General features: G+C 38.4%; 1 protein-coding gene across 6 annotated transcripts in view; it reads right to left on the bottom strand.

The window, feature by feature from the left end:
* The window catches only part of APAF1 (apoptotic peptidase activating factor 1), an 87,466-nt gene that overhangs the window by 5,035 nt on the left and 66,329 nt on the right, over positions 1-16,102 (bottom strand). For 5 of the 6 annotated variants that reach the window (XM_059936724.1, XM_059936725.1, XM_059936729.1 and 2 more), the window contains 4 exons: positions 6,455-6,574; positions 6,013-6,138; positions 3,924-4,049; positions 1,574-1,720 (listed from right to left, as the gene is read on the bottom strand). In XM_059936724.1, coding sequence (XP_059792707.1) covers positions 1,574-1,720; positions 3,924-4,049; positions 6,013-6,138; positions 6,455-6,574 — 519 coding nt within the window. Of the gene's footprint in view, positions 1-1,573; positions 1,721-3,923; positions 4,050-6,012; positions 6,139-6,454; positions 6,575-16,102 lie in introns of those variants that run through there. The other variant, XM_059936730.1, reaches the window with a different exon arrangement.

Raw genomic sequence — 16,102 nt, 5'->3', positions numbered from 1 at the left:
CTCACGATTATGTGATAGCCTTCTATGGTGCCCAGAGCATCAAAAGACATGGTCTCTAGAAGTTCAGTGTCAAAGCTGAGCAGTTAAGTTTTTCAGCAGTTAATACGGCTGAAGACTCCCAGCTTCCAACACAAAGACAGCAATGTCGCTCCTCTAAGCATCATCCTCAGAACAGACTAAGAGTGCAGTTTATCTCTACACTAAAGGAGGACAAGTGGTGATAGTCTCACAATCCCCTAATAACTAAATAAAGGTGTACCTTTATTTAGGTACAGGTTAATGCAACATCTTGTAAGCAGCATTGTATTTTCAATGTAAACTTGTAAAGGAATCATAACATACATCCTCTCATAGAGCTAAAAACTGTCCTCTGATTTATCTTTTATATAAGCTAGATTTTTACTTTAAATAAAATCGCATCTACATAGGTCCCATATAACCAAAAACTTCAATTCAGTCATTTAAATATTTTTGAACATCTATACTGTATTAGACAATTAATCAGAATCATCTCCTACAGTTGAATGTTTTCAGTAAGAAAAAACAGTATCGAAGATCTAATTCATTAGGGTCTAATTCATTAGGGATCTATTTTAAGTGATCAGTACAATACACAGTATCATCTTCAACCCCTTTTACAAGTAAATCACTACTCAAGACTCAGCTCAAGCATTCCCCTCCACTGGAAGCCTCTGCTAACTCCCAAAGGTAGAACTGTCCTCTCCTTTGTGCCTCTACTATCCTTATGCAAATGTGTCCCAGAACCCCTCTTACACTTAGAGACTTTATTTATTTACTGTCTGCTTCCTCCGAAGACTGTCAACCACCTGGGCAAGAACCAAGTCTTAAACACTGTGCCACGCAGCAGTGCCAGCACACAGTGGGCACTTAATACATTCTTAGTGAGTGGATGGATAAAAAAGATGCAAGCACCAAAAAATGACCCTGAGGCACCACCGCACGCTCAACCGTGGCCTCAGTATTTGCTAATAATAAGTTTGTATAAGGCAATCTACTAAGTAATTTTAGGAAATTCACAACCTCTATGAACATCAGTTTACTCACCTACAAACCAAGGATGATAAAATTTAAGCCTCGCAAAGCTGGCTAATAAGATGATGTAAGTAAAGCATTTTGTAAACTATAAAGCAATATGCTGCCGCTGCTATTTTTATTATTATTACTACCACCACTACCACTAATACTTAAGAAAGGAAATTTCACAAATAAATTTTTTTAAAGACTCAACCAACATAGTTCACAATTAGTGAAGCAGAAAATCAAACTAAGTTAAACACCCCACTTTCTAGTCATTCTGATGACCTAAGACTTTGTTTGGGGCAGGATGAGAGCTCTGGACTGAGAACATCCCTAACACTGCCATCAAAACTTCCAAGAGATCTGAAGAATGCAGCCTTGCAGATCTCAGTCTCATCACCCAGAACGGGATAACAGTCATCGCCCTTCCTCTCTGATGGGTTGTACAAGGCCCAACTGAAACACAGGAAGTGAAAATAATTTGGAAAGTAGGATACAGGCTGTTCTTTTCTTTCAGTCTTTGAGAAACCCTTACCTTAAGATATCCTCCAGCAGAAACAAGCATTTTGCTATCTGGAGAAAAGCAAAGGTCAGTCACCCAGCCTCCGTGAGTAGCAGCTCCTTCTTCTACTGAAATCGGAGCAAACAAATGAAGAAGCTCACCATTTGAGACATTCCATATCTATAAAAATGATACACAGTTCATTAACAGGGTTACTCAGAAGTTTTATATATCTATCTATCTCATTTGGAACATATTTGGAAATCTTTCTTAAAAATATAATTACAATTCAGTGATACCTTAGGAATTTTTTTAGATTACATTCTCTCCGGTGCAAATTTTTTAAAACTACTAATTATAATTAAAATGCATTACTTACAATATTTATCATTAACTATACTCCAAAAAATATAACAAAGGGACTTAGAGTGATTGATTAGAATACTGTGACTCTTTCACTGAATAAAAGGAGTATGGGGCTTCCCTGGTGACTCACTGGTTAAGAATCCGCCTGCCAATGCAGGGGACAGGGGTTTGAGCCCTGGTCCGGGAAGATCCCACATGCAGTGGAGCAACTAAGCCTGTGCGCCACAACTACTGAACCTGTGCTCTAGAGCCCGCGAGCCACAACTACTGAGCCTGCGCTCTAGAGCCCGCAAGCCACAACTACTGAGCCTGCGTGCTGCCACTACTGAAGCCCACGCGCCTAGAGCCCATGCTCTGCAATGAGAGAGGCCACCGCAATGAGAAGCCTGCGCACCTCAATGAAGAATAGCCCCCGCTCGCTGCAACCAGAGAAAGCCCACGTGCAGCAACGAAGACCCAACGCAGCCAAAAATTGAAACAATTTTTTTAAAAAAGAGTATGATGGGAGAAGCAAGGAATAAACAAAAAAGGCCTAACAAATAAACTACCTCAAAAGAACAAAGAATTCTAGTTCAGGATCTACCACTAAGCATATTGACAGACACTATTCAAACACCTAAAGTATACATATTTTAAACAGTAAGTCCCAGTAAGGTTTTTAATATATATATATGTATTTTTTTATATTTTATATGTATAAAATAAACAAGCAAGCAAGCATATACACATACATTCACTAAGATTAGTTTACTAAGCTCTTAAAAACAACCCAATTACTTATAGATACTAATATTTTCATTTATTTCCAGTGATAATATATGAGCAGTATTCTAATTTTTCAAAGAAACTGTACATCAGAATAAGAAAAATAGAGGCATAAATAGCAAAAGAAAATAATCAAAACCATCATTTGTAAATGTCCCCCTGGGAAATCCAAGAGAATCAAATGGAAAAACTGATTAGAAAGAATTCAGTAAGATAGCTAGATAGAAGATATATATATATATATAATTAATAGCTTTCCTATATTTTGAAAAATCAAGTAGAAAAACAGAATTTTTTTAATGTACTAAAGAAAAAATTTTAAATAACCCTTATTTAAAGAGACAATTTTTACCTTTAGGGGTTTCTGGAAAATGAAACACTGCCTCATAACCAGTAAAGGAGCCCTTTCATCCAGAGGTGAGAACTCAGAGCAAAATGCATGTTCCCAAAGCAGTCCTGCCCCTTCAGCTGGCATGGCATTTATGAGAATGGTATACGGAAGGTTGGTTACTTAGTCCTCAAGCAAGAGAATCTTAATTTTCCTGGAAAGCCTATCTGATAATGCCCCTATTCCTGCATAATGCATACTGTCTCATTCTTCTGCATTATATACCTATTCCTTGAGTTTTAATTCCTGCTTCGTAAAAAACGAACAAAATAACATACAAAAAACAAGACTCTCCTGATTATACCAGTTACCAAAGCAGCCACACCCAACACCCAAACTTCTTCCATCAACTACCCAATCCTTCTAACACAACCAGAGGCAGACAATCCCACGAGGATGGCAACAGGCTCCACTCTAAATGTTGACTATCTAATGGATATAGTGCTAAAGAGACCTTTCAGTGCAGAAAACAGCAGAATTGCAATTCATTTATAATCTAGACAACAATTTACAAAAATTATTTTCCTCACATTCTGCCACTAAAAACAATCTCTGGTTCAGGTCCAAGAATTAAGATGAATCATTCTCAAGCTAACAGCACAGAACCAACTGCAAATAACTAGGGCATCTGCCTCCTCACATACATGGGAAATGCTTCACTTTAACTCTAAAATGAATTCTTTTCTGCAGTGGAATGCAGCTGTGAACACAACGTGCATAAGAAACAGAACAAAGAATGCCTCATCCAACCAGAACCCTGGGGCCTGTGCTTCCCTGTCACATTAACAAAGGCCCCAGCTATGGTACGGAGGGCTAGCCAAAGCTATAAGGAGAGCAGTGGTTTCATGTCAGCAAACACCCTACCCTGATTTCTCCGTTGTCATCTCCAGTTGCCAACAGGGTACTGTCCACAGAGAAGGCAGAGCAGCGCACGCAGCCTTTGTGGCCTCTCAATTCATGAAGAGGGGAAAGGAGTTCAAAACTCCAAATCTGGAAGGCAATTCAGATTGTTTAGGAATAGTAAATACACTCGAAATAAGCATCTATAAACACTGCCTCGAGTACTAGTTAGCCATAAATTCAATCGTATGAAGTTCTAACATTCAACAGTTCATAAACTTTCATGAGAGGCCCAAATGCCAACTAGCAACCTGGTTCATTTTTTAGAGTTTCCCTTTAATTACTCAAGTAAATTTAAGCTCAAGGATCAAAGTCACAGCTTCCTTAACTTTAGACTTAGAAGGAAGAATAGCAAAGCAGTCTGTGGCGTACAGCAGACTTGAGCAGAGTCCTGACTCCACTATTTACTAGTTCCTTGGCCTAGGACAACCCACATAACCTTCTCTGGCTTCAGTTTCTGTATCTGTATGATGGAGACAACAGCAGCTATAGAGTGAAAATTAAGTGAGATAACTGAGACTGAAATTCCTAGCAAAGGGCCTAACATACGGCAAGAGTACTTTAAAGGTTAGTCCCTATACCATCCTACTACCTTAGTAGCCAAATGCTGTTCTTTTCCTTCCAATATTCTCCCTGGTGGTTCTGTCATCACCATTTAACAAGCTTATACTGAAAACGTGTTCCAGGCACTGTGAGCAAAGAACTGGTGGTACAAAGATAACTGGATTCAGTCCCTGTCCTTGAAAAGTTTCTAGTTTAATCATGAATGTTTGAGGGAACAGTGGCATGAAGTAAATTAACATGAGTAATATGTAATAGAAAAACTGAGGGTGGAGCAGCTAATCCTGCCTGAGGGCCAGGAAAGGGTTCACTGAAGGACTGACCTTAAATCTAGGTCTAGAAGAATGAGTCATAATGCTTCCAGGTAAAAAAGGATACAAGGTTGTATCAAGTGAAAGTTAACAGTGTGCACAAAAAGATGGAAGTAGAAGTAGTCTGGCACAGAGGGAACAATGTAGCAGAAAGAGATGGTGATGGGCTAAGGAGTTGAGCTTATAAAACCATCAGGTCACAGAGGAGTTTCAACAGGGAACTCAGGCAGCAGTAGGGAAGATAAACCGGAGGAAGTACAGACCAGTGGCAGGTTCACCAATAAAAAAGGAGAGTCTGGTCTTAAGGGTGGGGACAAGGAAGAGAACAAGGATCCAGGAGACACTGAGGAGTAATCAATAGAGCACAAAAGACAGGAGAGGGCTTCCCTGGTGGCACAGTGGTTGAGAATCTGCCTGCCAATGCAGGGGACACAGGTTCGAGCCCTGGTCTGGGAGGATCCCACATGCCACAGAGCAACTAGGCCCGTGAGCCACAACTACTGAGCCTGCGCGTCTGGAGCCTGTGCTCCGCAACAAGAGAGGCCGCGATAGTGAGAGGCCCGCACACCGCGATGAAGAGTGGCCCCCCACTTGCCGCAACTAGAGAAAGCCCTCGCACAGAAACGAAGACCCAACACAGCCATAAATTAATTAATTAATTAATTAATTTTTTTTAAAAAAAAAGACAGGAGAGTCCCAGGCAACTCCAATGTTTACAGTTTGGAAAGACGGGTAGATAATGATGCCATTAACAAAGATGGAGAAAAAAGAAGAGAATGGAGAATGGAGTATTCAATGTCCCCAACCAGGGAGCATCATTTCACTGGAATATGATTTTTAGAAGCATCGATTTACATCAATTACAAAAAAAATTTACTGTGGGTGTACAATTAAATGTAAATCTCTTTCAATGCTTTTTATTGCCTAAAATATTCAGTAGACACTGCCTTTGATTACTAACAGACAAAAGTTATCAGTAAGGGATAAATCAAAAGTCCTCAATGTCATTCACTTAATCTATCTGACACAAACTAAATGTCAATGGGCATCCTCCAAAAATTCACAAAATGAGACAGACATGTAGACAGAAACTTATTATTCTGTTTTACACATTAGTTGGACTCATAATACATAACAAAAACCAAGGTCTTATGCATGCACCTTTCAACCGATTGGCCTACCTTTGCAGTCTTGTCAGCAGAGGTAGAAGAAAACTTGGTTGCATCAGGAGAAATATCACAAGAAAGAACTGTATCCTGATGACAGACAAAGTCTTTTTCTGTTCTTCCAGTAATAATATTCCATACCTTCAAAGAAAAACTCAAAAGTTGACAATTCAGAACATTTTGTATACTGAGCATAAACAGCCAGAAGACATCTATATAAACCAAGAGCTTTAGCACATTGGTTGTTCTGACCTCTTTAAGTGCCTTTTAGTACAAATGCTCATAAACACACAGCAGATGCAGATGACTGCAGTAAACAGAAAACAGGCATTTCTATTTTAGAAATTTAAAAATTTAAGTATTTACATATCAGCCACCTGCTTTTGGCTGTCATGATATAATCAATGCGATCAATATTAGAATATTTTTTTAAAAAGAAATATGTGCTTCAAATTACCTTCACTGTTCCATCAAACGACCAGGAAAGCAGTCTTGAATTTTTCAAGAGTCTAAAGTCTTTCACAGTTTCCTGATGGGCTTGCAGAAAGACATATTCCTCTGACTGCCAATTCCATACCTGAATATCAGAGAAATACGTCTGCTGTAACCCTTTCCCCATAATATCCCATTAGAGAGGCGGAGGTGTATCACTCGTTTGTCTAAAGTCTTTCATCCTCATGGCACGTCAGTAAAATAAAGAAGAGAACCAAATAAGAATATGGTATCCCCATTTTACAGAGAAGAGAAAAGCTGGGGTTAATTAACTTGACTATGGGCAAAATAAAATATTTTTCCTCCTAAATAAAGTCTGTTTTCTTCAGTTGCTTGGAGAGCAGTTAATTATACCAGAAGATAGAGAAAAGTCACAATATGTTCATGAGCTCACCATCTGATTAAACTTTCCAAAGAAAACTATCCCGACATATTCACAGATTGCTAAACCTCACAAGTTAGGCCAAGTGTCCAGATTCTGGCTCCACTGAGGCTACTGAATCCTACTGGCCCTACTGCCTGGGAAGGTCAGTTGACCAGAGCAGCTTCAGACCAGGTCGTGGAATTTCTGAGCTTCAGAGATCTTACCTAGCCCCTAATGCAATCCTCAAAATGACAAAAGTGATATAGTACATTATTTTTCACATGGCACTCCAGGAAGAACTCCTCAGATACAAGAGAAAGAGAAGAGATTGCAATGTTGGAGACAATGCGTTCAAAGTAGGCTTGAGAAGTGAGCTGGAACTATGATTCACAAACTGAGAAGGGCATTTCAAACAAAGAGAATGAATGCTAGAGTTAAAGCACAGGAGCAGGAAAATGTGGAAAGATTACAGGTACCTGTTCATAGTTCAATCTGACTGGAACAGGATATGTAGAAGGAACAGTATAGGGAAAAAAGTTTAGAAAGATATTCAAAGAAACAGCCCAGAGAGCCTGAAGCTAGACTTCTGAGCTGTGGGCAATCAGAGAGTCTCCCACAGAATTTTCTTCTATTTTTTTAATATTAGGAATAAAAAGATAACGAAAAAGCAGCCACCATCTCAGGTATACACATTAGTAATATTCTGGGTCTCGTTTTTGACTGGTGAAGGTTAAACAGTAGAAATGCCTTTAAGGCTTTTCTTACTGGGCTTAGGCAAAATTGTAACAGAAATTACACCTCTCTTACCCCCTTTCTTTACTCCTCTGTCCTCCACATTTAGCAATCACCCTCCCAGCCCCACCGAGCCCTGGCTCTCAGATATCTCCATCTTTTCTGTCTGAGTGTTCATTCATAGAAGCAGGGTATCTTGTATGAGAGCAAGGGACCTTAGAAGAGGAGCTGGAAGTGAGAGTAGTTCTAAAGAGGATGAAATGGGAATTTCAGTATTTTAAGAGTGCAATAAGATATGCTGAGGTAGGGGGAAGAAACAGAAGCTTTCTGGCTCCCCAAATCATATCAGGAAAAAAAGGCATCCTGTGTGACTAAACATAAAATACCCTGGACCGCTACCACTAGGAACCTTCTGGCTCCCTCCTCCTACTTTCTGGGCTTTACTGAACTAGAGGATCAGTGGCTATTATTAACAGCTCTTCCTGGTTGACTGGCACTGCCATTCCCAGCTGTGTCTGATTCAATGTTCATTCCTGACTGAGGTTCTTACTGCTACCCTCCACACATCAAGAAGTCAGAGAGCCTTCCTGAGCAGATATAACAAAGAATTTGACAATCACTAAGGGGAAATGAAGACTAGCCTACTAGCCTTAGCAGCTTTTGTTGCAGATGCTTTCTGATAAGGCAATGATGACAAGGATACCTTTTTTGTTGACCTCAAACATACTGTGCTAGTTGAATCACCTTATATAATAGCTAAACTTCCACCAGCATCATCAGTCAAATGTATAAAGGTTGAGTTTGGGTATGTCTCTACAATTAGCTATAATTTTTGCAATGTATGTACACTAGAATTTTTTCAGCTATATAAATTTAAATTTTAAAAAATGCTAAAGAATCTTTTTACACTTGTAAGAATCAATATATTCTCATTCATTGGCTCAGGTAAACACAGCTACTACTTGGGCTTTATTTACATCGAGGTAAAAGATCAAAAACTACCAAAATAGACCTCAACTTTCACAACTCTAGGTGCTATAATCAAGAGAGCTGATTCTTCAAATTTTGGCAGTAACTTTAGTTGAGCTTGACAAAGATTTACCGAACCCCTACTACATTCCAGGCACTGGGGATACAAAGATGACTAAAATAAACCTCAAAAGTGGCAACTATGTGAGGGGTTTGCAGATCTGTTAATTAACTTGATTGTGGTAATTATTTCACAATGTGTACATATATCAAATCATCACATTATATGTCTTAAACATAATAGTTTTGCCAATTATACCTCAGTAAAGCTGGGGGGAAAAAAAACAAACCTCCAATTAATTATTTATTAAAACATTAAAAAAACTATAAAACAAAAACCCAACCAGTCAATTCATGGAAATACCTACCAAGAGTTTTGTTGCATGAATGTACATGCATTAAAACATTTTAAATGTAAAAAGTATTCTGAGCAGAGCAGAAAAAGAGGATGAAACACAACTCATTTCTACAAATAATCTAACTTGGATCCTAAAAATATTCCTAGAAATTATTTCTCCCTCTGGCTGAGAATATCTGATCTTCAAGGAGGTCATAAAACCTGTGAATTTAGCTTTTGACAGAAAGACTACACTGTATACAATGTCTCAGCAGAATTTCATCAGATGTAGCTTAGTTTTACACATTTGAAAGCCATGTGGAGAGGAAGAAAGGTGAATATTACACTGAGTTTCAGAGCTAATACACTAGTACCATGGGAGCATATAAGTAAGTTTCTGTACTAAAGGCAAATTTCATTCCAATCATATAGGACTCATAGAGACATAACATAAAAAGATTTTTTCCAAAATAGTTTTTAACTGTGCAGTTAAATATTGCCACTGTAGGAAATATATACATATATATAAAATAAGAGAATACATACTAACTCCTGTTTGAACATATGCATTTATATCCTTCTCCTTCACTTCTAAAACCCCACTAAAATGACAAAGTCAAGAATGAGAAAGAAGGTAACAAAAAAACATTGGAGGCTGTATAGCAGGAGAATGGTAACTGGCTTTGCAGAACCAAGAAACAGAATCTTAAAAGCATTAGAAAGACAAAAGCAACAAAACTGACACTACAGAACTCCCAAAATGCTCAGAAACTGAGGTCACAAAGTACATCCAGAGGTGGGAATGAGGGTGGGGCTAAAAAGAGATGTATCAGGAGATGTGGGAAGATGGCAGTGATGCAGGTATCTCCTTGAAGCCTCCATAAGAGTAGACAAAACAACTAAAATAGCAAATCCAAAAATGCACAGACAATATCAACAAGACCATGTTACATGACATAGTATCCCCAAAAACCACAAGATACAAGTAAATGGGGACAAACTGAGAGCTGCAAGACTTGCACAGTAACAGCATCTGTATGGGCAGAAGCAGAGGGAAGCATAATGAGTCTGACAAACCTAAAAACAGGAGAATCCCAAAAGAGCCAAGTACCATTCACTGAAAAGTGAAGGACCAACAGGGAACAGCAGTAGGAACTGAGTGCAAGACTGACTGTACTGTGTGGCACAGTCTGGAAGGCTAAAGCAGTCTAGACCCTATGAACTCTCAAAAATAACCAGGACAATCCTACAATGAGGAGAAACTGTTGGGAATAGAATCTAAAGTGAGAAAAACAAGGATGATGGCAGCAAAGGAAAGAGAAGGTCTCCATAAAAATGAGGGAAGGGGATAGAACAAAGGGATCTCATCAGAACAATGCCATATTTTTAACACTTCATGAAAACAACAGAAGATGGAACTGCAGAGCTGTGAAGAAAGAAATGTTGTCCTTCCCAATCCCTTCAAAAAGTTCAGGAAAACTAATTTCCTGTAAAAAGAAAAGAATCACTGTTGAATCCCAAACAATGTTATTATGAGAAAAAAAAAAAGAATAAAGTGCAGAATAATACTCCTAAAACAAACCAGAAAGAAGAATCTCTGGATTAAAGGACACAAGCACAACTGAGGGTAGGATAGCAATTTAGAGAACAGGGGGATCAGTGAAGGTTTACACACTAAACGCCAAGACATTATACGATCCACACCCCCCTTCCCGCTCTCTTCCCCCACTTAGCTCTAAGAACCTGTCTGCCAGGTTTATAACCTCCAGGAGAACACCAGAGATTCCTCTCTAGGAATCTGACAAGACCAAGACAAAGACCTAAAGACACTGACAACAAATTTTCCCCATCCAGATCACCTTTCAGAGGAGGTCTCAGTCAATACACAGAGCTCCCAGTCAGCCTTTTAGTATCCATCTCTGGGTAATGAATGATCACCACACAGCTGAGGAAGGCATTTAAAATAAGAGGCCAAAACAACCAAAGAGAAAAAAAAAAAATTGGAGGGAAGAGCAACTATGCAGGAAAATTAGATTTTGAGGGAAAAAATATATATAATGTATATGATATAATTTATACATTATTTATATACCCATCTATCCTCAAAGTAGTAAGATATATTTCATCTACAAAACAAGAACACACGCTCTACAGAAAAATTAAACAAACAATAGAAAGGACTCTCTGGCATTAAAAATGGTAGAAATGAAAAACTCAATGAAAGGGTTGGAAGATAAAGCTGAGGAAAACTCCCAGAAAATAGAGTATGGTACAGAAAGAGGAAACATAGAAAAAGAAAACTAGATGATCAGTCCAGGAGATCCAATATGTGAATAAGGGATGTTAACAGAAAAAGGAAGCATATGGGGAGTGTGGGGGGTGGGAGTGAATCAAAGAAATAATTCAAGTAAACTTCTGTGAATTGAAAAACATAAGTTTCCAAACTGAGAAGGGATAGTGAAAGTCAAAAACAATGGATGAAACGAACACACAAAGGCACATCATCATGAAATTTCAAAATTCTGGGGACAAAGAGAATTTCCTAAAATCTTCCAGAGAGAAAGATGAGGAATCAGAATGGCTTCAGACTTCTCAACATGAGCTTTGAAACTTGGAAAAACAAAATAAAACAATGTCTTCAAGGATTTAGGGTAAAATAATTTCCAACTATTACCAAAGGTAGACTTTTCCTAAATTGCATTAAGGCAGAAAAGTAATTCATAGTACACTTGGTCTACTTAGTCATAACAATGACACTAATGACCTAAACAAAATTTTGTTGTGATTGTGTTGGGATGACAGGGATCGACAAAAGGGTGTGTGCATATGTTGGAGGTAGGACAGGTGGGAGGAGAAAAAGAGCTAAATTTTCATCTTAATATAAGGAATTCAGTAGATAAACCCTCAAACCTAAAAATCAAGAATTAGCACTATAAGCATGCAATATAGGGTCATGAAGGTAAATGTCAAAAGAAACATCTAAAAGCTAAAAGTGGTGCTTTAAGAGAAAGAGAAATGGGGGAGTCTATTTTTTATAATGAGCCTTGTAATACTATGACTTTTAAAAGTATGTGCACTGGAACTTTGATAAAAATAAAGTAAGTTTTACAAATGGGACCTAATGAAACTTAAAAGGTTTTGCACAGCAAAGGAAACCATAAACAAGACGAAAAGACAACCCTCAGAATGGGAGAAAATATTTGCAAATGAAGCAACTGACAAAGGATTAATCTCCAAAACATACAAGCAACTCATGTGGCTCAATATCAAAAAAACAAACAACCCAATCCAAAAATAGGCAGAAGACCTAAATAGACATTTCTCCAAAGAAGATACACAGATTGCCAGCAAACACATGAAAGAATGCTCAACATCATTAATCATTAGAGAAATGCAAATCAAAACTACAATGAGATATAATCTCGCACCGGTCAGAACGGCCATCATCAAAAAATCTACAAACAATAAATGCTGGAGAGGGTGTGGAGAAAAGGGAACCCTCTTTCACTGTTGGTGGGAATGTAAATTGATACAGCCACTATGGAGAACAGTGTGGAAGTTCCTTTAAAAACTAAAAATAGAACTACCATACGACCCAGCAATCCCACTACGGGGTATATACCCTGAAAAAACCATAATTCAAAAAGAGTCATGTACCAAAATGTTCATTGCAGCTCTACTGACAATAGCCAGGACATGGAAGAAACCTAAGTGTCCATCAACAGATGAGTGGATAAAGAAGATGTGGCACATATATACACTGGAATATTACTCAGCCATAAAAAGAAACCAAATTGAGTTATTTGTAGTGAGGTGGATGGACCTAAAGTCTGTCATACAGAGTGAAGTAAGTCAGAAAGAGAAAAACAAATACCGTATACTAACACATACATGTGGAATCTAAAAAAAAAAATGGTTCTGAAGAACCTAGGAGCAGGACAGGAATAAAGATGTAGAGAATGGACTTGAGGACACAGGGAGGGGGAAGGTAAGCTGGGACGAAGTGAGAGAGTGGCATGGACTTATATATACTACCAAATGTAAAATAGATAGCTAGTGGGAAGCAGCCGCATAGCACAGGGAGATCAGCTCTGTGCTTTGTGACCACCTAGAGGGGTGGGATAGGGAGGGTGGGAGGGAGGGAGATGCAAGAGGGAAGAGATATGGGGACATATGTATATGTATAACTGCTTCACTTTGTTATAAAGCAGAAACTACACACCATTATAAAGCAATTATACTCCAATAAAGATGTTAAAAAATAAAAAAAAATAAAGTAAGTTTTTAAAGAATGTACACACACACAAGTGCTTCCTCATGTAGGGGTTGGAGCTGCAGCAGACGCAACCCTGGGCAGCCCCTTCTCTGCCACCTCCTTATCTTCCTGAGGGCTCCCCACTCCTCTTGCCCTCCAACGCTACCCAGATAACACTGAAGAAAACCTCTGTGCATAAATATTTCTCCATACTTGATTATTTTCTTAAGATAGGAATAAAAATGTTCAGTCAAAAGCCACGTGGCTAACAGGGTCTTGGTGCTCCAGCCAGGTGTCAGGCCTGTGCCTCTGAGGTGGGAGAGCTGAGCTCAGGACATCGGTCCACCAGAGACCTCCCGGCTCCACGTAATATCAAATGGCAAAAGCTCTCCCAGAGATCTCCATCTCAACACTAAGACCCAGCTCCACTCAATGACCAGCAAGCTACAAAAACCTAGCAAGACAGGAACACAACCCCACCCATTAGCAGAGAGGCTGCCTAAAATCATAATACGGTGACAGACACCCCAAAACACACCACCGGACGTGGTCCTGCCCACCAGAAAGACAAGATCCAGCCTCATCCACCAGAACACAGGCACCAGTCCCCTCCACAAGGAAGCCTACACAACCCAGTGAACCAACCTTAGCCACTGGGGACAGACACCAAAAACAACAGGAACTACGAACCTGCAGCCTGCGAAAAGGAGACCCCAAACACAGTAAGTTAAGCAAAATAAGAAGACAGAGAAACACACAGCAGATGAAGGAGCAAGGTAAAAACCCACCAGACCAAACAAATGAAGGGGAAATAGGCAGTCTACCTGAAAAAGAATTCAGAATAATGAGAGTAAAGATGATCCAAAATCTTGGAAATAGAATGGAGAAAATACAAGAAATGTTTAACAAGGACCTAGAAGAACTAAAGAGCAAACAGACAATAATGAACAACACAATAAATGAAATTAAAAATTCTCTAGAAGGAATCAATAGCAGAATAACTGAGGCAGAAGAACGGATAAGTGACCTGGAAGATAAAATAGTGGAAATAACTACCGCAGAGCAGAATAAAGAAAAAAGAATGAAAAGAATTGAGGACAGTCTCAGAGACCTGTGGGACAACATTAAACGCACCAACATTCGAATTACAGGGGACCCAGAAGAAGAAGAGAAAAAGAAAGGGACTGAGAAAATATTTGAAGAGATTATAGTTGAAAACTTCCCTAGTATGGGAAAGGAAATAGTCAAGTCCAGGAAGCGCAGAGAGTCCCATACAGGACAAATCCAAGGAGAAATATGCCAAGACACATACTAATCAAACTATCAAAAATTAAATACAAAGAAAAATATTAAAAGCAGCAAGGGAAAAACAACAAATAACACACAAGGGAATCCCAATAAGGTTAACAGCTAATCTTTCAGCAGAAACTCTGCAAGCCAGAAGAGACTGGCAGGACATATTTAAAGTGATGAAAGGGAAAAACCTACAACCAAGATTACTCTACCCAGCAAGGATCTCATTCAGATTCGACAGAGAAATTAAAACCTTTACAGACAAGCAAAAGCTAAGAGAATTCAGCACCACAAAACCAGCTTTACAACAAACGCTAAAGGAACTTCTCTAGGCAGGAAACATAAGAGAAGGAAAAGACCAACAATAACAAACCCAAAACAATTAAGAAAATGGTAACAGGAACATACATATTGATAATTACCTTAAATATAAATGGATTAAATGCTCCAACCAAAAGACATAGACCAGCTGAATGGATACAAAAACAAGACCCGTATATATGCTGTCTACAAGAGACCCACTTCAGACCTACGGACACATACAGACTGAAAGTGAGAGAAAAAGATATTCCATGCAAATGGAAATCAAAATAAAGCTGGAGTAGCAGTTCTCATATCAGACAAAATAGACCTTAAAATAAAGACTACTACAAGAGACAAAGAAGGACACTACATAATGATCAAGGGATCAATCCAAGAAGAAGATATAACAATTGTAAATATTTATGCACCCAACATAGGAGCACCTCAGTACATAAGGCAAATACTAACAGTCATAAAAGGGGAAATCGACAGTAATACAATCATAGTACGGGACTTTAACACCCCACTTTCACCAATGGACAGATCATCCAAAGTGAAAATAAATAAGGAAACACAAGCTTTAAATGATACATTAAACAAGATGGACTTAACCGATATTTATAGGACATTCCCTCCAAAAACAACAGAATACACTTTCTTCTCAAGTGCTCATGGAACATTCTCCAAGATAGATCACATCTTGGGTCACAAATCAAGGCTTGGTAAATTTAAGAAAATTGAAATTGTATCAATATCTTTTCCAACCACAACACTATGAGACTAGATATCAATTACAGGAAAAAATCTGTAAGAAATACAAACACACGGAGGCTAAACAATACACTACTTAATAATCAACAGATCACCGAGGAAATCAAAAAATACCTAGAAACAAATGACTATGAAAACATGATTACCCAAAACCTATGGGATGCAACAAAAGCAGTTCTAAGAGGGAAGTTTACAGCAATACAATCCTACCTCAAGAAACAAGAAATATCTCAATAAACAACCTAACCTTACACCTAAAGCAATTCGAGAAAGAAGAACAAAAAAACCCCAAAGTTAGCAGAAGGAAAGAAATCATAAAGATCAGATCAGAAATAAATGAAAAAGAAATGAAGAAAACAATAGCAAAGATCAATAAAACTCAAAGCTGGTTATTTGAGAAGATACACAAAATTGATAAACCATTAGCCAGACTCATTGAGAAAAAAAGAGAGAAGACTCAAATCAACAGAATTACAAATGAAAACGGAGAAGTAACAACTGACACTGCAGAAATACAAAGGATCATGAG

Source organism: Balaenoptera ricei, chromosome 10, assembly GCF_028023285.1.
Source record: "Balaenoptera ricei isolate mBalRic1 chromosome 10, mBalRic1.hap2, whole genome shotgun sequence".
Taxonomy (NCBI): Eukaryota; Metazoa; Chordata; class Mammalia; order Artiodactyla; family Balaenopteridae; genus Balaenoptera; species Balaenoptera ricei.
The sequence above is the reverse complement of the archived record's forward strand: the minus strand, read 5'-3'. Positions and strand labels throughout refer to the sequence as shown.